This window comes from Trichoplusia ni, chromosome 4 (genome assembly GCF_003590095.1).
Source record: "Trichoplusia ni isolate ovarian cell line Hi5 chromosome 4, tn1, whole genome shotgun sequence".
NCBI lineage: Eukaryota > Metazoa > Arthropoda > Insecta > Lepidoptera > Noctuidae > Trichoplusia > Trichoplusia ni.
Window position 1 is genome coordinate 7,112,633 of NC_039481.1, and position 24,364 is coordinate 7,136,996.

A 24,364-nucleotide genomic window follows, 5' to 3' on the forward strand; every position below is an offset into this window, starting at 1 on the left:
CGTTTCGTCCTAAAACTACAACAAAATTACCAATATTGCTTAGATTAGAGGATTCAGAAATTTTCGACCAAAACTAGATCAGGCTATAGCTGGCTGATCGGAATTAGTAAGACAGCAACAAATTCAAGGATCTGCTGTATCACGATGATATTCACTTTAAACTGCTTATACATTTTTTTCGACACATTCTTATCTTTCTATTTATGTAAATAGATAAATATTTATTAGTAAGCATTAATTGCAATAATGAAGTAATTAGTATTGTAGATACTGGTTGCTACTCGCGGCTCTGCCCGCGATGATCATCGCCACAAGGACGGTCAGCGTTAATACGTTTGAGTATTTAAGTTGTCATTTTGACAGATTTATCAAAATGCTTACATTATACTTATTATAAAATTAACAAGTAATAAGAAAACTCTGATATCTCCTAAGGTATTTCATAAAATTAAGTAATGTAAAGGTCAACCAGGACGGCGACTACAATTAAATAAATAAATAAATAATAAATGCAGACACCTTCACATACATTGTTGTGAACCCAAAGTAAGTTGCTAAAGCCTAGTGCTTTAGCAACTTACTGCATGCTTGTTATGGAATTCTGATGCAATGAAGGTACCACAAACACCCAGACCCGAGACTATGTAGAAATGTGTGTGATTCGATAATGAGAAATGTGTGTAGGAAAATATAATAATGTATTATTTTTAGGCGACTGCGCTGTGCTTTAAATTACGACGATTTTATATTTATATAAATAAATAAAAAATAATTACGTTTCTACAACAGTTTTTGTAACATTCAATGTACTTACTATTGCATGCATGATTGCACGTTTTACCAGAAAAATAAAAAAAACGAGTGTGCTTATGGCCATACGACTGAAGTGAAACTTCTTTCGCTCCGTTAAGGAAAATATGAGAATCTATTATTTTTTACGCGACTGCACTTTGCTTAGTTATACGGAGTATATTTGGCTATAAGCGAGAGAGAGAGAGAGAATGAAAGATCTCTCTCTTTTATGCCCCAGTCAACGCCCGTTCTCTTCGTCCGACCACATTTTTCGTAACGCTTGCTTCACGCGTTCGCCAGATTACTCCCCAAGACAAGCGAGCGAAAGAAATTTCACTGAAAAAAATGTTTTGGCTAACACTATAATAGTTAGTGATAGTAAGGGAAGATATAAACGGAGACCATCCGATCACAACCTGGCGGTCTACAAATCTTTAAGAAATCGCTGCAATATTCTGTGTCAAGATGCAAAGAGGCGCTACTTTCACGATTCTCTCAATAAGCTTAGTCCTTCTGACTCATGGAAATTTCTTAAGTCAGTCGGTATCGGTATGTCCACTTTTCGAATTCATCATTTCTAAATCATCATTTCTCTCTGTCTCCGGTTACATTGGGGCCAACGGAGAAGACTAGCACTTTGCTCGAACTGTAATGTTTACCGGCACCGAACTGCCCACTTTTCGAATTCAATACTATCTCACAATCTGATGTGAAAAAATCTGTCTTAGCTATATCTTCCTCTGCTGTCGGCTCGGACGATCTCTGCTCGAGGATGATTACATCTATATTACCGCAAATACTTACTTGCTTCCTATCCTCACCTACATCTTTAATTTATCCATCTCCTAGTGTACCTTTCCTTCTCTTTGGAGACAAGCTTACGTAATTCCATTGCTTAAATCATCCACTGCTACTACAGTTTCACAATATAGACCTATTTCTATTCTTCCCTTCCTTTTCAAAGTCCTCGAGCATATTGTACATCGCCAAGTTTCCTATTTCTTAACAACTTACTCTCTTCTTTCCCCTTTTCAGTGTGGGTTCCGCCCGGGCCACAGTACTGTCACTGCCCTGATTAATGTCACTGATGACATTCGCTTGGCTAACGGTACTTGTTCTCCTAGACTTCAGCAGTGCATTTAATTCAGTCGACTAAGACGTACTTCTAGGTGTACTCCAATCCATCAACTTTTCCCATTCTTCTACAGCCTGGTTTCTTCCTATCTTCGGGGCCGTTCGCAGTGTGTTCGCCATGAAGACACCTTATCTGAATGGTGTGTCCTCGCTGCGGGCGTACCGCAGGGTGGCGTCCTCTCTCCTCTATTATTTAGCATTTTCATAAACTCTCTCACACGAGTAATTTCTTCTAGTTTCCATCTTTACGCAGATGATTTGCAAGTATATCGGCATTTCTCTCCTGCTAATGCTGATGCCGCGACATCCGCTATGAACCTCGACTTGACGAACATATGTTCCTGGGCTGAGTCTTACGGCTTAAGATTCAACCCTGTAAAGTCACAGGCGTTGATTATCGGCAGCCGACATCTGCGCAATGTCCTTGATTTAAATAGCATCCAAAAATTATATTTTGGCGGTGTCCCGATTCCTTACTCCGATACAGCTAAAGATCTAGGTGTAATAATCGACTCCAATCTATCATGGCGAACGCACATTAATGATGTTAGTCGCAAAGTGTATCATGCTCTTCACTTTTCTTTTCTTCCTACTAAAACTAAAATTTCTCTGGCACATTCTTTGATCCAGCCGTTAATATATTATGCTGATGCCTGCTATTTAGATGCTACCGAGGAGCTACTTAACAAACTTGAGCGCTGGCAAAACTTACCCATCTTATACGCGAGAGCGTTTCTCGTACGTTAAGCCTACTGACACTCCGTGTAGATCCCACCTCCAAACCCTCCTCAAATTCCATCCTCACAGCACGGACTTCTACTCCTTTTCCTTTTCCGTGCATGCAGTCCGACTTTCGAACTCACTGCCGCCTGACATACGAAATTCTCTTACTATCGCTATATTTAAGAGACGAGTAAAGGAGCATTACCTGTCCTCTTAATTTCGTCTTTTATGTTTTTATGCTTTTTTCGTAAACCAGTACCTGTACTGTATTTGTAATCTATTTTCGTTCTCCTATTTCTTTTCCTTGAGCCTTTTCCTTTTTGTTACCTGTAAATTTGTGCACCTATGTCTGTATTTCTAATTGATTTCTCCTTTCGCAGGTCTGCTGGAAGAGATTTCTTTAAGAAATAAGCAGTACCTTTGTAAATGTACTCACAAATCTTATTTTTCTATGTACATAAATTGTTAAATAAATAAATATATTTTAAGACATGTCAGAAGTTGATTCGGCACCAGCTATCATGTATGAATGTGCGATAAACCAATAGTAACCTCGAACAGACAACAGAGGGCTAATAATGATAAAGTGAGAGAGGTATATGATTATCCATAACACTATATATATGTGATTTGTAGACACAATTTGGCAGACGTCTTCTATAGGCAGCACTCAACTAGTTAGTTTCGTAAGTGAATATCGCGATGTTGTTGCGGATTGTAACCGCTGTAGCGGTACTAGCGCTGTGCAGGTGTGATGAAGGCGAGTGGAAGGAAGTTCGTATTTCTCAGGGAGTGCTCCGCGGTCGTAAGGATCCCGAAGGGCCTTACGCCTTCTACAACATCCCGTACGCCACAGCACCCATTGGAGCAGACAGATATAAGGTGAGTTGAGACTGAATATGTACTAATTCTATTTAAGAACATTTTGATTGATGTTGAATGTTAGTTTGAATTTTTGTTTGAACGTTCGAATAATCAAATACGTTAATATTACGATAGCTGAAAATAATACAAAAAAAATTAAGCAATGCTAATTGATTGTTATTTTTTAGGTTCTTTTTTTTCAATATTTGTTTGGTCCGACGTTAGTCAATATCCAATCTTACAAACTACATTGGCACATTACGTCTATCTAAAGGTTGCTTATCCGTGTTTCCAGTTATAGGAACGTCTTTACGATAGGAAGCAGACATGTTTAGACTTGTCTGATTTGTCTTCGTTTTTTTGCCAATCAGCATGATACTATAGTGGTTAAAGATAAATCAGACTGGCAAATAATGATTGTAAATATCACCATGACAAGTCACAATTATTGTCCTTAGGTATAATTTTTTGGTGATTAAGCCATTTGGATACTTCTCAACATGGTGTTTACCTACTATCGGCAGCCAGTTTCCAATGCCGGCCAGTTGTTTTTTTTCTTATTTTTTTAAATTTATGTTGCCAATGTCATTAATAGGTGCGTATTTCAATAACGGAAATAATGATTTGTATTTTTGAGAAATTTAAAACAGACTTCAATAATTGGACTAAGGGTGCTTATAGTAGGATAGCCGTCTTACTATAAGCGGTTAGTCTTGAAATACTCAATGAAGCAAGACTATGGGTACATGGTAACATAGGTACATGGTTAAGCCTATGGCATTTAGAAACTAAAGTTACATCAGCGAATGCGACCTTCGCCTTATTGTGACCGATCCAACTAAATCATAACAATACAAGTTTACATTACCTACGCTTTCTGTGAAAAATAAAAACATGAATATATTTAGACCAACCTAATGTTATAATTTTGTTTTAGGCTCCGCTTCCAGCCCCCGTGTGGTCGCAACCTCGAGATGCTGTTGATGAACAAGTAATGTGCTACCAAGGGAAACATCCTTTAGTAGAGCAACAAGGCTTAATGAAGGAAGACTGTCTCATTGCAAACGTCTTTGTTCCCGACACTGACCAGAAAAATCTTCCAGTCATCGTATACGTTCATGGAGGAGCATTTGAATTGGGTTCGGGAAATGCGATTAAACTTAAGAATTTAGTAAGAGAAAAGAACGTTATAGTAGTTACGTTTAATTATCGCCTCGGTGTGCAAGGATTTTTGTGTCTTGGTACAGAGGACGCACCGGGTAACGCTGGGCTGAAAGACCAAGTAGCACTACTTAAATGGGTGCAGAAAAATATCGCCAGCTTTGGCGGTGACCCCGACAACGTCACCATTTTAGGAGGCAGTGCTGGCTCGATATCTGTAAGTTTACTGATGCTGTCGAAGTCCGCGGAAGGACTTTTTACTAAAGTTGTCCCGGAAAGTGGAGTTAGTGTATCATCTTTTGCAACTCAGATCGACCCTATAGGAAAAGCCAAAAATTACGCCAGAATGTTGAACTTCCACGATGTCGACGATTTTTATGCTTTACAAGCATTTTATAAGAATACTCCCATAGAATCACTGGTGACTGGTACATTCTTGGACATTAAAAATATTTCGCTCATATTTTACCCATGTGTAGAACGCCAGACCGACAAAGAGGCTTTCCTTACCGAAGCCCCAATCAATATAATAAGAAAGGGGAACTACAAGAAGGTCCCAGTTTTGGTCGGTGTGAGTAATATGGAAGGTTTATTGCAAATGTTGAACTACGAAAGATGGAAAAACGACGTAAACGAAAATTTTTCAGACTTCTTGCCAGCTGATTTACAGTTTGAAAGTGAAAAAGAAAAGAAAGAAATAGCTCAAAAAGTAAAAGAATTCTACTTTAAGGGCAAGCCTGTGGGAGATGAAACAGTACTCGATTACGTTGAATACTTTGGTGATGTTATGTTTGCGTATCCAACTCTCAGAACAGTTAGGCTTCAAGTAGAAAATGGACATGATCAGATATATTTGTATGAGTATTCCTTTGTGGATGAACAAACACCTGTAGTGCCTCATACAAATGTAAGAGGGGCTGACCATTGTGCTCAGTCGATGGCAATTTTTGACGGAGTAGCATTTGTGTCGACTGATGAAAGCAACTTAACGCCAGAATTTAAACGAATGAAGGCGACACTGAGGGACATATGGTACAACTTTGCAGTTTACGGGTAAGTTACAACATGACGTCATTGGTAACCGTCTTACTCGGGACAATGTTAGTTTTCCATAGTTGCTCTGCGCTTAGAGATGGCTTTGAGTGCGACAAGTCAAAAGTCGTAAATTTACATTTTCGGCGCCTTCGTACTTAACAGTTACAAAACATTTTATTGAAAAAAAAACAACTACAAAAGAGTGAGTTTTTACTCTGTTCTTGATTTGGAATTTATTGAACTTCTTATAATTTTGTTTCAGTAAACCTGTGCCCGAAGGTTCACCTCTACCAGCTTGGCCGGCGACAGACGCCAGTGGCTCTCCTTACATGTCCTTGGGAAGAGAGATTGAACTAAGGAATTCATTTTTGAAAAGGAGTGCTACTCTTTGGGATGGCTTGTACCAGAAGTACTACAGAGTGTCAGAGCCACCACAGCCTCCCACAAAAGGCCGTACTGAATTGTAGTTTTATTGTTAAAAACTACTGCAGTGTTACTTGACTATGTAACCGATCCACAATATCAGGGCACGGAAAAACGTCTGAGTCATGGGAGTTAGTTAAGAAACCGTTTTGTACAAAAATAAGTAACGTTTTCAATAAAATTTTAAGAATTTATTATTAAATTAGCTTTCGATGTAATTAAATCCTTTCTGGGATTGCTGAAATCACGATTTTTTTTAATCATTTAACCTACTCCAACTGATCCTCTCCCTTCACAAACATCGTTGATTTGTCATAGCTATAAGTTTATGTATATCTACATAAGTCCCCGTTAACCTCGTAGTTAAATAGCATGAATATTCAGAAAAAAAAGTGATAAATATGCTGTGATGCTCCAACGACGATCACCAACCAAATCTACACTAATAGGAAAGATTTGTATGTATGTATGTTATGAACCATCACAAAAACTACAGGACCGCTTTCGAAAACTCTGTCACAATTAGAATGCTTAACTATCCCAGATTAACAAAGGTTATATACATTATTCTGAAAAAAAAATGCCATATGACATTAATCATTAAGGTTATTTGAAAAATATTGCGTGGTCGGCGCTCACACCAGCATGGGCACCGAAAGATAAAGAAAAGAGTAAAAGTAACAGACAGTAGTAGATTAAGAGTAGAACTCAGGAACTACTACTGGTCGAAAAATTATGTCAGGGTTAATTAATACCTTCACAGAGGAAGGCTTTCGGAAAAATCTTTCTTATACCATCTGACCACGCGGAAAAGTTCGCGGGCAACTTTAAAGTACACCAAGCTGTCATTTAGTTTACAAAGAAAACAGTAAATAAGTAATATAATTAAGGTTGTCACGGTTACACGCCAATATTAACAAAAGCTAAAAGAAGGCGCAGTTACGTTTGGTTATGAAAATGATTTGGTAAGTAGTAATAAGTTTGGAGGGGTGGCGATTTTGTGGCAATGGCATTTTTTAACAAAAGTTCCGATATTCTACGACGTCAAAGGCAAACCGAGTTCGAAGCAAGCGTTACGAAAAATGTGGTCAGACGAAGAGAACGGGCGTTGACTGGGGGATAAAAGAGAGATCTTTCATTCTCTCTCTCTCTCTCGCTTATAGCCAAATATATTCCGTATAACTAAGCACAGTGCAGTCGCGTAAAAAATAATAGATTCTCGAGTTTCAAACAATATAATTGTTTATGAAACAATTATATTGTTTGAACAAGGTTGTTTCATAAATCATCTTCGAGCACCATCATTCGGAGCCTTCCAACAACAGCAACAAGCTACTGTCTTAAATTATATTGAAAAATCAAAGCATAAAGGACAAAAAACATGCGCTTACCTACCTTTCGAAGATTTCAAAAAGCTTTGCAATTTGACACAATTATTGTTTATATAAATCAATCAATTAAATTAAACGATATTTGTGATGGTTTGACAGATGATTCCATTAGCCTGCAGTAAAATGATGCTAGCCACTGGTCCGACACACTTGAATAGAACTTGATTTGTTTTTTTACGGTATGTTATAACCACAAAAATTACCTTGTTGGATTGACCTTGGATGAATAATTAAAGTAGTCATGTAAATAGTGTACATATTTATTTTACTTTTATGCTATGCGTATGTATCTGTATGTCTATTGTCTGACTGTGGCACCGTAGTACTTATCGGATTAAGTTTTTTACTACCATCCCTAGAAAACAACTTTGTGTGTCTGTCTGGTACGTGGCTCTTAAACGGGTAAACCGATTGGGATTCTTTTATATTACCATGTAAATATTCTTATTCGACCAGGTGAAAACTTTTCTGAAAAAAGTTAAACCTCAAAATATTCCTAAATGTTTTGATATTATTGCCGTTTCGTCCTAAAACTACAACAAAATTACCAATATTGCTTAGATTAGAGGATTCAGAAATTTTCGACCAAAACTAGATCAGGCTATAGCTGGCTGATCGGAATTAGTAAGACAGCAACAAATTCAAGGATCTGCTGTATCACGATGATATTCACTTTAAACTGCTTATACATTTTTTTCGACACATTCTTATCTTTCTATTTATGTAAATAGATAAATATTTATTAGTAAGCATTAATTGCAATAATGAAGTAATTAGTATTGTAGATACTGGTTGCTACTCGCGGCTCTGCCCGCGATGATCATCGCCACAAGGACGGTCAGCGTTAATACGTTTGAGTATTTAAGTTGTCATTTTGACAGATTTATCAAAATGCTTACATTATACTTATTATAAAATTAACAAGTAATAAGAAAACTCTGATATCTCCTAAGGTATTTCATAAAATTAAGTAATGTAAAGGTCAACCAGGACGGCGACTACCATTAAATAAATAAATAAATAATAAATGCAGACACCTTCACATACATTGTTGTGAACCCAAAGTAAGTTGCTAAAGCACTTGTGTTATGGAATTCTGATACAATGAAGGTACCACAAACACCCAGACCCGAGACTATGTAGAAATGTGTGATTCGATAATGAGAAATGTGTGTAGGAAAATATAATAATGTATTATTTTTAGGCGACTGCACTGTGCTTTAAATTACGACGATATAAAAAACGAGTGTGCTTATGGCCATACGACTGAAGTGAAACTTCTTTCGCTCCGTTAAGGAAAATATGAGAATCTATTATTTTTTACGCGACTGCACTGTGCTTAGTTATACGGAATATATTTGGCTATAAGCGAGAGAGAGAGAGAGAATGAAAGATCTCTCTCTTTTATGCCCCAGTCAACGCCCGTTCTCTTCGTCCGGCCACATTTTTCGTAACGCTTGCTTCACGCTTTCGCCAGATTACTCCCCAAGACAAGCGAGCGAAAGAAATTTCACTTAAAAAAATGTTTTGGCTAACACTTTAATAGTTAGTGATTCAAGTGGGAATTCAACTGGAGCTGTACATCTAAATGTATGTATGTTTTTTACCGTGTCATTTTTTTACTGAGTACTTATAACAAAATAATTGCAGTTGCCTATCATTAATTTTGTAAAAAGAATGGTCAGATATGATGGTTTTGGTCCAGGAACTTTGGTTTTATAAACAAACGACATGATACTGGATCGGTGTTTATATATTATAACTAATTCACTGTAAGAACCTTTTTAAAGATGTTCAAAATATTAAGTCCATCCTTGATATTGTTTTAGGTAAAAAGTAACTTGAATTAATTTGCATTATATTTTAAGACATGTCATAAGTTGATTCGGAACCAGCTATCATGTATGAAAGGCGATAAACCAATAGTAACCTCGCACAGACAACGATGGCTAATGATGATAAAGTGAGAGAGGTATATGATTATCGATAACACTATATATATGTGATTTGTAGATACAATTTGGCAGACGTCTTCTATAGGCAGCACTCAACTAACGTGTAGAACTTAATTATTTCATTGTTAGTTTCGTAAGTGAATATCGCGATGTTGTTGCGGATTGTAACCGCTGTAGCGGTACTAGCGCTGTGCAGCTGTGATGAAGGCGAGTGGAAGGAAGTTCGTATTTCTCAGGGAGTGCTCCGCGGTCGTAAGGATCCCGAAGGGCCTTACGCCTTCTACAACATCCCGTACGCCACAGCACCCACTGGAGCAGACAGATATAAGGTGAGTTGAGACTGAACTATTTCTATTTATGAACACTTTGATAGATGTTGTATGTTAGTTTGAATTTTTATTGGAACGTTCGAATAATCAAATACGTTAATATTATGATAGCTGAAAATGAAAAAAATAATAATTAAGCAATGCTAATTGATTGTTATTTTTTAGCTTCTTTTTTTTTCAATATTTGTTTGGTCCGATGTTAGTCAATATCCAATCTTACAAACTACATTGGTACATTACGTTTATCTAAAGGTTGCTTATCCGTGTTTCCGGTTATAGGAACGTCTTTGCGGTAGGAATAGGACTTGTCTGATTTATCTTCGTTTGTTTCCATGTTTGATTGGTCTTATGTTAGTCAACATTAAATCTTACAAACTATATTAGTACATTTCGTTTATATAAAGTTTACTTATCCGTGTAGCCGGTTATTGTAGGTCTTTACGATAGGAAGCGGACATTTCTAGGCTTATCGGATTTGTCTTCGTTTTTTTGCCAATCAGCATGACACTATAGTGGTTAAAGATAAATCAGACTGGCAAGTAATGATTGTAAATATCACCATGACAAGTCACAATTATTGTCCTTAGGTATATTATTAAATGATGTAACGGTTTACTCGACGCGGCGGGATCGCGAGTCGAACTGCGATCCCGACGCGTCTGCTCATGATTAAGGACTCCGGTTGGGTCCGAAACTAGTCGGGCTACCCCGATAAATACGCGAGTAAACCGTTACATCATTTAATAATGAATCAGTCTCACGATAGTTATTATAGTCCTTAGGTATAATTTATTGGTGATTAAGTCAATGGATTCCTTTGGATACTTCTCAACATGGTGTTTACTTACCATCGGCAGCCAGTTTCCAATGCCGGCCAGTTGCTTTTTTTCTTATTTTTTAAATTTATGTTGCTAATGTTATTAATAGGTGCGTATTTCAATAACGGAAATAACGATTTGTATATTTGAGAAATTCAAACTAGACTTAAAATAATTATTCTAATAATTGGACTAAGGGTGCTTAGAGTAGGATAGCCGTCTTACTTTAAGCGGTTAGTCTTGAAATACTCAATGAAGCAAGACTATGGGTACATGGTAACATAGGAACATGGTTAAACCTATGGCATTTAGAAACTAAAGTTACAGCAGCCAATGCGACCTTCGTCTTATTGTGGCCGATCCAACTAAATCATAACAATACAAGTTTACATTACCTACGCTTTCTGTGAAAAAAAAAACATGAATATATTTAGACCAACCTAATGTTACTATTTTGTTTTAGGCTCCGCTTCCAGCCCCCGTGTGGTCGCAACCTCGAGATGCTGTTGATGAACAAGTAATGTGCTACCAAGTGAAACATCCTTTAGTAAAGCAAGGCTTAATGAAGGAAGACTGTCTCATTGCAAACGTCTTTGTTCCCGACACTGACCAGAAAAATCTTCCCGTCATGGTATACGTTCATGGAGGAGCATTTGAATTGGGTGTGGGAAATATGATGTCACCTAAGAATTTAGTAAGAGAAAAGAACGTTATAGTAGTTACGTTTAATTATCGCCTCGGTGTGCAAGGATTTTTATGTCTTGGTACAGAGGACGCTCCGGGCAACGCTGGAATGAAAGACCAAGTAGCACTACTTAAATGGGTGCAGAAAAATATCGCCAGCTTTGGAGGTGATCCTGACAACGTCACCATTTTAGGAGGCAGTGCTGGCTCGATATCTGTAAGTTTACTGATGCTGTCGAAGTCCGCGGAAGGACTTTTTACTAAAGTTGTCCCGGAAAGTGGAGTTAGTGTATCATCTTTTGCAACTCAGATCGACCCTATAGAAAAAGCCAAAAATTACGCCAGAATGTTGAACTTCCACGATGTCGACGATTTTTATGCTTTACAAGCATTTTATAAGAATACTCCGATAGAATCACTGGTGACTGGTACATTTTTTGACATTAAAAATGTTTCGTTGATATTTTATCCATGTGTAGAACGCTCTACTGACAAAGAGGCTTTCCTTACCGACGCCCCAATCAATATAATAAGAAACGGGAACTACAAGAAGGTCCCAGTTTTGGTCGGCGTCAGTAACATGGAAGGTTTAGTGCAAATGGTGAACTTCGAAAGATGGCAAAGTGACATGAATGAAAACTTTTCCGACTTTTTATCTGTTGATTTACAATTTGGAAGTGAAAAAGAAAAGAATGAAATAGCTCAAAAAGTAAAAGAATTCTACTTTAAGGGCAAGCCTGTGTCAGATGAAACAGTACTCGATTACGTTGAGTACTTTGGTGATGTTATGTTTGCGTATCCAACTCTCAGAACAGTTAGGCTTCATGTAGAAAATGGACATGATCAGATATATTTGTATGAGTATTCCTTTGTGGATGAACAAACACCTGTAGTGCCTCATACAAATGTAAGAGGAGCTGACCATTGTGCTCAGTCGATGGCAGTTTTGGATGGAGTAGCATTTGTAACGAGTGACGAAAGTAACTTAACGCCAGAATATAAACGAATGAAGGCGACAATGAGGGACATATGGTACAACTTTGCAGTTTACGGGTAAGTTACAACATGATCTCATTGGTTACCATCTTTTAACCGTCATTGCTCTGCGCTTAGAGATAGTTTTGAATACGACAATTATTCGTTTTATTAAGTAGGTCGTTAACATATTCAGGGCCTTCATATTTAATAGTTACACATTTTTTTAAAGTTGGTCAAATTATAACGATATAGAAAAAAAATCTGCAAAAGATTGTGATTTCATTCTATTATAATATTGATTTTAGAATTTATTAAATTTCATATAATTCTGTTACAGTAAACCTGTGCCAGAAGGTTCACCTCTACCAGCTTGGCCGACGACAGACGCCAGTGGCACTCCTTACATGTCCTTGGGAAGAGAGATTGAACTGAGGAATTCATTTTTGAAAAGGAGTGCTACTTTATGGGATGACTTGTATCAGAAATACTACAAAGTGTCAGAGCCACCACAGCCTCCCATAAAAGGCCGTACTGAATTGTAGTTTTATTGTTAAAAACTACTGCAGTGTTACTTGACTATGTAACCGATCCACAATATCAGGGCACGGAAAAAAGACTGAGTTATGGGAGTTAATCAAGAAACCGTTTTGTACAAAAATAAGAAACTTTTTCAATAAAATTCTAAGAATTTATTATTAAATTAGCTTTCGATGTAATTTAAACCTTTCTGGGATTGCTGAAATCACGATTTTTTTTTAATCATTTAACCTACTCCAACTGGTCCTCTCCCTTCACAAACATCGTTGATTTGTCATAGCTATAAGTTTATGTATATCTACATAAGTGCTCGTTAACGTCGTAGTTAAATAGCATAAATATTCAGACAAAAAAGTGATAAATATGCTGTGATGCTCCAACGACGATCACCAACCAAATCTACACTAATAGGAAAGATTTGTGTGTATGTATGTTATGAACCATCTCAAAAACTACAGGACCGATTTCGAAAACTCTGTCACAATTAGAATGCTTAACTATCCCAGATTAACAAAGGCTATATACATTATTCTGAAAAAAAAATGCCATATGACATTAATCATTAAGGTTATTTGAAAAATATTGCGTGGTCGGCGCTCACACCAGCATGGGCACCGAAAGATAACGTAACGATAACGTTTGGTTATGAAAATGATTTGGTAAGTAGTAATAAGTTTGGAGGGGTGGCGATTTTGTGGCAATGGCATTTTTTAACTAAAGTTCCGATATTCTACGACGTCAAAGGCGAACCGAGTAACAACCTTGTTCAAACAATATGATTGTTTCATAAATCATTTTCGAGCCCTCCAACAACAGCAACAAGCTACTGTCTTAAATTATATTGAAAAATCAAAGCATAAAGGACAAAAACATGCGCTTACCTACCTTTCCACCTGTACAATACGACCTGTCATCACTTCAAACATAATAATCGTAGCGCAGTAGCAACCCCGAAATACTACATGAATACGTGACCAGGGCCCCGATTCTGCTTGTAAATACAATGGCCGATGAATGAATGGCAATTGGATTAAATTTGAAATTATTCCTATTTTATTGAGCATTTCGCCAACCAATTATTGTATTGACCTTGAGTGTACCGTCCATGCTTAGAGAATACGAAAAATATGTTATTTTAAGCTGATTTTCATTAATTATAGGTAATTCTAATCCAATTTCGAGTAATTGTATTCAAATTACGGGCCTATAGCTCCATACATTCTCTCTTAAGTCTAATTCTATTTAACAGCATGTTTCATTCAGAGAAGTTTGTTTGTTCATCTTTGTTCGTCACTGCTACTGCAACCGACAACGCATTTTCCATGGATTCTTAGGCCTTTAACGGCCATTCAAAAATTGCCATCGCGGACGGTATTTCACGTCCACACGGCGGGGTATTGGTAAAGTTTTCAACTAGCAATAATCGCACCTCGGATTAACCTCATTGGTTACGATATTGCCTCTGCGCAAAGTTAAAGTATAGACTTCAACGAAATCGAGTAGGTGAGGACGTGTAACACAACGATTGCGACTTTTAAATCGATCCCAACGCCATCTAGTTGGGTTCACGGTACTAAATGAAACGAAGTTTCTGTTCAACATTATTTGGACAATTGTTTATTTGGAATACTTAATATCGCTATTATACAGAAGTACAGAATACTTACACTGTCTTTTTAGGCTGTCAGACAAAGGTTTACATTGATTGATGACAGATGTTTGGCTTGCTTACATTCTAGTGTATAAATTTTAGACAGAAACAAAAAAGCTATCCGAATACTAAAACTATATATCCAAATGCTATAAACTATCCAAGCATTTAGCTGTTATGACATCGTTGTTGGCATCTCACACAGTTTGCTCTTGTTACTCGTATCTCAAATTTTAAGCCCAGGCAAATGTAAAGGGGAGGCAGTTATTGTTTGAAGAAAGCTTATCGCGACATCCTTATTTTTAGACGAGTTTTAAGTAGACAGGCGTCCCTTTAGATAGGGGAATTGTGAATGGGCTGACGTATAGTGAAATGTGTTCAACTGTTCTATTGTCGGCTTTCAATTTCATTTCGAGAATCCTTATAAAAACAATGTGTCAGCAATATTCGCTTTGACAAAACCGTGCTAAGCTTCTTTTTTTTCTGTAAGCGGCAATGAACAACACGAAACTTTGTCTTAAATTGGTAATACTAACATTCTTATGCACGAACAACAATTTGCATTCATTATGACGGTCTTAAATGTCTATTTGGCTTTAGATTCTTCTTAACTATGACAAAAAGCAGGCCCAAGGGCGAGGCTGTGGTCAGGGCCGTTCTTAAATACGGGTATTAATCTCCTTCTTAGAGAGGAATTCGTAGCCAAGATACAACTCCACACGTGGATCGATCACAGGTTAAGCTACGCTTGAAACGGTCGGTAGGTGCTCATTTATGTCATAACGAGTTACTACGGTTTTCTGAAAGGCACGTCAAATTGAGGGTTTACATTTTCTATCTTTACTATCTTTGCAGGCAGCTATAAACTAGCAAGTCTAACAATCAGCCTTACTAAGGGAAGAAGTCGGATAGGTAGATTAGGTACTCCTTAATTGATATCACAATTTTAATATTACTCCGCAGGAAAATACTTCTCCATTGCGCCCGTTGTTAGCTTTGGAAGATCTCAGAATATTTAATTTTTTCAGCTTACCGAATTTACCTTTTGGGTACGGAAATGCTTTCTTTCTACGGGGCAGAGTCGCGGGCAGAAGCAGGTGTCTATAAAACTAATCACTTAATCATTTCACTAGACACTAATAGGTATGATAAGTTAGAGATAGGAATATGTCAAAAAATGTAGGTATGGGCAGATTAAAGTGATCACCGTGATACAGCAGATCTTTAAAATTATTGTTGTATGACTAATTCCGATCAGCCAGCTATAGCGTGATTTATTTTTGGCCGGAAAATTTTGAATCCGGTAGTCTGAGAAATATTGGTAATTTTATCGTAGTTCTAGGCGAGGAAAAGAACCATAAGATTTCACAATTTTTATTTAATATATTTTGGAATATATTTTATCTCTGATGATAAAAAGATAGACTTATTAGAAATGTTTTCATAGAAAAATAAAATAACTCCGGAAAAAAAATATCAAATCGCAATCGGTTCACTTGTTTAGGAGCTACGGTACCATAATCTGACACACAGACACATACACATGTCATAGCAAAAAATAAAATAAATACATTGTTTTTACATAAATACCTTGATGATACAAGGTCAATCCGACAAGGTAATTTTATGTTCAAATATAGGTATACAGTAAAAATAACAAAACAAGTTTTAATCAAATGTGTCGGGTGAGTGGCTAGTAACATTTCAGTCAAACCATCACAAATATCGTTTATTTACAAAAAGCATATAAATTAATAACTGTTGCCATACAACTCCTTTTTTTTCAGTCAAAAATAGGTATACTTTTGACTGAAAAAAGTCACAGCATTACCTAAAATAAAAAAGAAATTGCAGTAAGGTACCATATATTTGGCACGACTTTGTCTAGATTACATTACTTTTTAGAGATAAACAAGCAGCTCCATCGAGATTTGGCTATTTTTATAAAATGTTTTTGGTGGGATTGTGTCAATTAACAAGTAGGTATATCGCGCGATCAGATAATATTTCATATTTTTTGAGTAATAATGTATACCTAACTCAATACTAAAAATAAACATTGAGGTTATGCTATTTTTGGTACAGTCCTGGTACTGGCGACCTTTTTCTTGGCCATGCTTTAACCATAATTGTGGCGAGTCTGACTCGCGCTTTTACTATACACAATACGTGCAAAAAAAAACAAAATTCTTTTATTCCAGTTACGGTTCTAAGAAGCACGTTATCAATATAAAGTACTATTGTCTTGACCCGCTTAGAAACGTAATTTTGATCTCAGTCAGCTAGTTTATCGGAAAGTGTCTCAAAACTGAGTTGCTAAAATCCAACCAGAACGACAATCAAAGAAACAGCAAAGTATAGGTGTAAGTGTGTATAAAAACGTGGGAATAATTAGACGTCAATATCATAATCGAAGACCTTCACACTTATAACGTTTTTTTTTTTTGGCATTCTTGTAAATGGTTATCGTAAAAACTTTAGGGTGGTGTTTTATTACAGTAACTTAAAGTTGATTGGAATTATCGTCCCTCCTTGTAATTGCTAACAGTGTATCAGTAGGCGCGTTCAAAAAGCTATCTAAAGACGCCTGAAAAATTAGGGTTTGGTATTATTGAAAGGTTTGCAGAATACTTACATCGAATTAACAAGATTTAAATGTAGTTTAAACAGTATTAAAATTAAAGCAGCTATGGCAGACGGTAAAGGTGAGGTGTTTCTCAACATTCGGCTTACACAAGTTCGGGAAAGGAAATCCCAAAATCTCATATTTGGAAAGAGGCATATTCGGAATACAAGTTGCGCCTGCGTCGCCGCACTGACTTAGTGCCGCTTTTGTTTAGGTCTATAATGAATTTTGTGATTATGAAGGTTATAGTGGATGTTGGACTTTAACCCAAACACTTTTATTTGACATATTAAAAATAGCTTCGACACGTCTGCTTCCGATAACGCAAGGCCTACCTCTTTACCAACAAAAACATAAAGTATACATATGGGAACCACAATAATTGCTTAAAGAATTGAGGGTTATCAACTGATCCTGACTTGTTATGATTTTAGTAGGAGAACTTAGAACCAATGATTATCTAAATCGAACCACTAGATAAAAAGTTGTGAGCTCAAACAACAACAAAAAAAAAACCAATACACTCGTCGACTAGAATAGCACCTCCGTTTTTGTCGGGTTAGGTAAAAAAATACAACCATTTAAATTAGATAACGTAAGACTTTTGAATATTGCGGGACATAGCCGTTGCGGTGCCGGTATAACGTCATGATATGAGAAAAGCCAATAGTAGCCTGGCACAGACGACAGCGGGGAAACGATGATGAAGTGGGGGAGGTAGATGATTATTATCCATACACTATATATGTGTGGGCATTAGTTGTAGGTTTCCATAGACAGCAGGACGTGTGCCTCATACACGACTGTTTTATTGGTAGTTTCGTAAATGAATATCGCGATGTTGTTGCGGATTGTAACCGCTGTCGCGGTACTAGCGCTGTGCAGGTGCGATGAAGGCGAGTGGAAGGAAGTTCGTATTTCTCAGGGAGTGCTCCGCGGTCGTAAGGATCCCGAAGGGCCTTACGCCTTCTACAACATCCCGTACGCCACAGCACCCACTGGACCGGACAGATATAAGGTGAGTTGAGACTTGTTTATGTTTCTTTTTAATAAATATTTTGATTTATGTGTTGTTTTTGAATGACTGATGAATAGTATAACAACCTTGTAATTTGGTTAAACGATATGGTACCTAAAATTATGTTGACATTATTTTATATCCATTGCATGGGAAAATATATTAGAATGCCTGCCTCGAATCCATTACACAAAGCATATTCAAAAGTGCATTGTGTAATGGCTTACGGCAGGACAACAGTTTTACAAAAGTTACTTAACTCAATTTGATCATTAACAGGAGGCCTCTATGTAATGTGACTAAAACCTTAATTTGATTCTAACGCAATAAACGCTTATAATATTAGTCTATTTTATACAATTTCGTTATCATCAGTGCTTTAAGTTTATAAAATACTAGCTGACCCAGCAAACGTTGCTTTGCCTAATAAATTATTTCTAAACAAGATTCGTCCAAAAAATAAAAAAATATTTTTTGTGTGGGCAACCCTTGTCACTTAGGGGTATGAAAAATAGATGTTGTTCTATTCTCAGTCCTACCCAATATGTATACAAAATTTCATAAGAATCGGTCGAATCGGAGGAGTACGGTAACTAACATCGTGACACGGGAATTTTATATATTAGATAGAAGAAGAAGATAAAAGATGTTCTTAATATATTTTTTTTCGTGTTACAGGCTCCACTTCCACCACCTACGTGGTCTCAGCCAAGAGATGCTGTGGATGAACAAGTTGCATGCTTCCAAGGGAAAACCCCTTATGCAACAGTAGACACTATGAAGGAAGACTGCCTCATTGCAAACGTTTTTGTTCCCAAAACTAAGGAAAAAAATCTTCCTGTCATGGTATACGTTCACGGAGGAGCTTTTGAAATGGGTTCGGGAAATATGTGGACTCCTAAGTATTTAGTAAGAGAAAAGAACGTTATAGTAGTTACGTTTAATTATCGCCTCGGTGTGCAAGGATTTTTATGTCTTGGTACAGAGGACGCTCCGGGCAACGCTGGGCTGAAAGACCAAGTAGCACTACTTAAATGGGTGCAGAAAAATATCGCCAGCTTTGGAGGTGATCCCGACAACGTCACCATTTTAGGATTCAGTGCTGGGTCCATTTCTGTGAATTTACTGATGCTGTCGAAGTCCGCAGAAGGACTTTTCACAAAAGTTGTCTCAGATAGTGGAGTTAGTGTATCATCTTTTGCAACTCAAATCGAGCCTTTAGAAAAAGCCAAAAATTACGCCCGAATGTTGAACTTCCACGATGTCGACGATTTTTATGCTTTAAAAGCATTTTATAAGAATACTCCGTTAAAATCACTAGTGACTGGTACATTTTTTGACATTAAAAATGTTTCGCTGATATTTTATCCATGTGTTGAACGCCAGACGGACAAAGAGGCTTTCCTTACCGAAGCCCCAATCAATATAATAAGAAACGGGAACTACAAGAAGGTCCCAGTTTTGGTCGGAGTTGATAACATGGAAGGATTAGTGCAAATGTCAAACTTCGAAAGATGGAAAAGCGACATGAATGAAAACTTTTCCGACTTTTTATCTGTTGATTTACAATTTGGAAGTGAAAAGGAAAAGAAAGAAATAGCTCAAAAAGTAAAAGAATTCTACTTTAAGGGCAAGCCTGTGTCAGATGAAACAGTACTCGATTACGTTGAATACTTTGGTGATGTTATGTTTGCGTATCCGACTCTCAGAACAGTTAGGCTTCAAGTAGAAAATGGACATGATCAGATATATTTGTATGAGTATAATTTTGCGGATGAACAAACACCTGTAGTGCCTCACACTAACGTGCGAGGAGCTGACCATTGTGCTCAGTCGATGGCAATTTTCGATGGAGTACAGTTTGTGACGAGTGATGAAAGTAACTTAACGCCAGAATATAAAAGAATGAAAGCGACAATGAGAGACATGTGGTACAACTTTGCAGTTTACGGGTAAGGTACAACATGAACTTCTTCTGTGCTTAACAAGTCAAAGTTCAAATAATGCCCCAGAAAAAAATACCTAAGAGTAATTACAGTCTCTTCTTGACTTTATAGATAGTTGAATTTCTTATTTTCTTGTTTCAGTAAACCTGCACCAGAAGGTTCACCTTTACCAGCTTGGCCGGCGACAGACGCCAGTGGGTCTCCTTACATGTCCTTGGGAAGAGAGATTGAACTGCGGAATTCATTCTATAAAAGGAGTGCTTCGCTTTGGGATGGCTTGTATCAGAAGTACTACAGAGAGCCACGGCCACCGCAGCCTCCAAAAGACCGCACTGACTTGTAGTTTCGTTATTATAAAAACTATTATATAGTAACACGACTTACCGTCGTCGACTGGGGTCCCCAAATATTAGGACAAAAGGAAGAAGACCGATCGACCAGGGGGCTAAAGAAAGAAGAGTTGTTTTGTGTTAAAAGAACAGTTATTTACTGTATTTAAACCCCATTATAATGAAAGAATTAACAAGTTTTTTTGTTATTGATGCAAAATATGAACAGTCCGAGCACTAACCTTATGAGGTGGCTTGTGTGTATGCCTTTGCCGTTTTAACCACAGAATATTTAATATTCCAAACGTTTGTTTTACCTCTTCCAATCACTTGTTAACTTGCAACGCGCCTTTAGAATATCGCTTCTCCGTCGTAGTAAAGTAGCGCCTATTAATTTATCTGAATAACTAGCTGTTGCCCGCGACTTCGTTCGCGTGGTTGGAAGATATAAGTTATGACACCTTGGGCTACAATACCGCAATTTTTTTACGGAACCCTAATATTTTTGAAATAAATTATAGCCTATGTTCAGCGGGGATAATGTAGCTTCGCAACAGTGATTTACAAATCGGACCAGTAGTTTCGAAGCCTATTCGTGTCAAACAAACAATCAAATATTTCCTCTTTATAATATAGATAAGTAGTAAAAATAAAATCATAATTCACTTACACTAAGTAGCGCATAATGCTCTCTACACAAGGTGTATGAAGTTATATTATACTTCGTAAGGCGCGTTATGAACAATGATGAAAGTGATTCTTTCGATGAGAAGAGAGAAAGCTCATTAAGTTTAGTGATGACGGTAAGCAAGGCTCGGAAGTTGATGCTTCAGATGGAGATCATATTGCCAACCATATGTTAGCTGATGAATCATCATCTTCTTTATCCTCGGAGGATGAGGAGGGCTTCACCGCACCGCCACCCAACAAAAGACACCAGATATCACGTAATTACAAACAAGTTCACACTGTCCCCAAAGGTCGGCTGCATTGCCGCTTAATATACTAAAAATAATCAAGCAAAATAGACCAAGAGCAAGAAAAAGTCTTCCAATACCGGTGTTTCAGGATTAGGGACCCAATTCTGCTATTTCCAATGGCCGATGTATGAATGAAATTTGGCTAAAAATTACAATTTTCGTATTCTTTTAAGAATTTTTTCTACCCAATAATTGGAAATTCAGTAGGGGCTATACACTCATATTCAATGCAATTAACTTCCAGTATTGTTAAAATGCTTAATAGAATAGGAACAATTTCAAATTTAGTCCAACTGCCATTCATTCATCGGCCGTTGTAAATAGCAGATTCGGGGCCCTGAAATGGTGTTTAGAAACTGTGAACCACAGCTCATCACCTATAATAAAATATAGTGTAACTCATTTCTTGAATACGCACGAGAGGATGCGGGCTAGGGAGCTCAATTAAACAACAATTACTTGTCAGTGAAGTGGGCCCTAAACCAAAAACCTTAGCATTCAAACATAAAGGACATGTATGCTAATATATTCGCAGCCATACAACATCTGTACACCACAGCACCTACTTGACCGGACATATATAAGGTGAGTTGAGACTGAATGTGTACTAATTCTATTTAAGAACATTTTGATTGGTGTTGAATGCGTGTTTGAATGTTCGAATAATACAAGCAAGTCTCGACCGCTTATCGATTTTGTTTAGTGATAGTGTCAATTACGTTAATAGCAAATATTACAAACTACATTGCTACATTTCATTTATATTAAGTTTGCTTGTCCGTGAAGCCGGTTATAGGAACGTCTTTACGATAAGAAGCGGACATTTTTAGGCTTATCTGATTTGTCTTCGTTATTTTGCCAATCAGCATGATAAAGTGGTGATAGATAAATCACACTAGACAGGCAATGATTGTTAACATCACCGTGATAAGTCATAATTTATTTTTGACTAAGCCTTTGAAGGTTCTCTTTGGGCGTTTGGGTCAGGGATGGGATTAGAAAGTGATACCTTCTTCTCGATATGGTGTTTACCATCGGCAGCCAGTGTCCAATAAAGGCTGGATTTTTTCATATTTTTTTAAATTTATGTTGATAATGTAATTGTAGTTGGTAGGAAAGGAAATAATTTTCACGTTTTTATTACGTCTAAGGCATAGTAGGATAACCGTCTTATTATAAGCGGTTAGACTAGAAATACTCAATTAACAAAAGTATTTGCAAGAGTATGAAAGCTAGGACTATGGGTACATGGTAATGACACTAATAACCATAACCACAAAACCAACACATCAAAGGTCAAATAATGCCCCAGAAAGAAATACCAAGGACAGAAATTTTACTCTCTTCTTGGCTTTATACTTAATTGCATTTCTTATAAATTTGTTTCAGTAAGCCTGTGCCGGAAGGTTCACCTTTACCAGCTTGGCCGGTGACAGACGCAAGTGGCTCTCCTTACATGACCCTGGGAAAAGAGATTGAACTGAGGAATTCATTTTATGAAAGGAGTCGTTCTCTTTGGTATGGCTTGTATCAGAAGTACTACAGAGCGCCACGGCCAACACAGCCTCCAACAAAAGGCCGCGCTGACCTGTAGTTTTTTCTTATTGAAACTGTTATATAGGAACTCGGCTCGTACCTATAAAAAAGATGAGGCGATAGGGCAAGGCAGTTTGGATCGAGACTAATAAAAAAGTTGGATTGTAAATATATGTTTTTTTTTGTATAAAAAATAAAGACGTAATTGGATTTTGTATCATACAACTATTTTTTTATTTGCTGGCTCGGAGGTTAGGTTCCATCAATAAGGGTATCGCTGGTGCCAATAATTCTAAACTTGTTAACCCTCTTCCCTAGTTGTACTGTATAGCGAAGTAGTAGTCTCATAAAAGTATTCTGGAAACTATTGACTCCAGTGATTAAAATTCAAATAATTTAAGTCGACCAACATGGAACTATGTAAGGTACTATTTTGTATACAAAATAAGGTTGCACAGAGAAATGCGATGCGCGCGTAGCTCCGAGGGCTATCCAGAATCACAGCTCGATGAACAACCATTGAAATATGTACGACGACCTCCGAGGTCGAGTGGCGAACGCACCAGTTGGTGCCGCTAGGTCTGAGGTCCCGGGTTCAGTCCCCGGTCGGGTCAATGTAAAAATTTCACATTTCCTACATATTCTCGGGTCTGGGTGTTTGTGGTACCTTCGTTGTATCTGAATTCCATAACACAAGTGCTTTGGCAAGTTACTTTGGGTTCAGAACAATGTATGTGAAGTTGTCCGAATTTATTAAAAAAAAAATTGATTGAAGGACAATTAATTCAATTTTGTTAAAAGTAAAATTGTACATCCTCTGCCGTCTTGTGCTAACAGTATATGCCTTCTGTTTTGCGTTCAATGATATGAACACACTAAGAAACCTGTAGAACAAACACAAAAAGTAAAAACTAAGTATCGGATTTCACAAATAGGTAGGATTGATTATATTGGTTACCGTGTATAGTTCACTAATGTATACATTTTGTTGCCGTAAATGTTGAAGCTTTAACAGATATAGATTTAAATTATGATATCAAAAATGCGAGCCTTACAAAAACAAAACATAATGTGAAGTTATTCTCTTAAATGGGCTTATAAAGAAGTCTTCATGCCTTTGCATAAAGGATATATTACTGTATGATTTGGACTTACAAGTCAAATGAGTATGTTACTGTGATTGTTCGAAGTACAATGTGTTAAAAATCTCTAGTGCCTGTTAACAACAATTACCAAGATCAACGAATTTATGACAATTTTGATCATTCATCGGTGAATTATGGCTGTGGTGGCATAGATCGCGACAACTTCGTCAATGTTTTAAAACAGCTATTGAAACTATTTGAAACCTACAATAATGCAAACTAAAAGAACTATGTGAGTCCAGTTAGAAAGTGACGATACATATTTTTTAAGGGTAAAAAAATATGAACATCTTAATTAGATTACACATT

General features: G+C 37.1%; 3 protein-coding genes, 1 long non-coding RNA gene and 1 other non-coding gene across 5 annotated transcripts; 4 read left to right on the top strand and 1 right to left on the bottom strand.

The window, feature by feature from the left end:
* Positions 1–3,299: 3,299 nt before the first annotated feature.
* On the top strand, positions 3,300–6,371 carry LOC113492798 (para-nitrobenzyl esterase-like). Its single transcript, XM_026870477.1, has 3 exons — positions 3,300–3,531; positions 4,451–5,727; positions 5,972–6,371. Exons 1-3 carry the CDS (start codon positions 3,352–3,354, stop codon positions 6,174–6,176), a joined length of 1,662 nt encoding a protein of 553 aa, XP_026726278.1. The 5' UTR covers positions 3,300–3,351; the 3' UTR covers positions 6,177–6,371.
* Positions 6,372–9,544: 3,173 nt separating this feature from the next.
* LOC113492801 (cholinesterase 1-like) lies at positions 9,545–13,032 on the top strand. Its single transcript, XM_026870479.1, has 3 exons — positions 9,545–9,807; positions 11,089–12,362; positions 12,625–13,032. Exons 1-3 carry the CDS (start codon positions 9,628–9,630, stop codon positions 12,827–12,829), a joined length of 1,659 nt encoding a protein of 552 aa, XP_026726280.1. The 5' UTR covers positions 9,545–9,627; the 3' UTR covers positions 12,830–13,032.
* A 1,126-nt stretch (positions 13,033–14,158) lies between these two features.
* Positions 14,159–14,298, bottom strand: LOC113493608. The gene has a single exon (XR_003400588.1). It is a non-coding gene; the product is annotated as a U4 spliceosomal RNA (small nuclear RNA).
* Positions 14,299–17,848: 3,550 nt separating this feature from the next.
* Positions 17,849–20,591, top strand: LOC113492797 (esterase FE4-like). Its single transcript, XM_026870476.1, has 3 exons — positions 17,849–18,119; positions 18,798–20,071; positions 20,207–20,591. Exons 1-3 carry the CDS (start codon positions 17,928–17,930, stop codon positions 20,406–20,408), a joined length of 1,668 nt encoding a protein of 555 aa, XP_026726277.1. The 5' UTR covers positions 17,849–17,927; the 3' UTR covers positions 20,409–20,591.
* Positions 20,592–21,820: 1,229 nt separating this feature from the next.
* On the top strand, positions 21,821–23,132 carry LOC113492803. The gene is made up of 2 exons (XR_003400529.1): positions 21,821–21,959; positions 22,764–23,132. It is a non-coding gene; the product is annotated as an uncharacterized LOC113492803 (long non-coding RNA).
* The last annotated feature ends 1,232 nt before the right edge of the window (positions 23,133–24,364 follow it).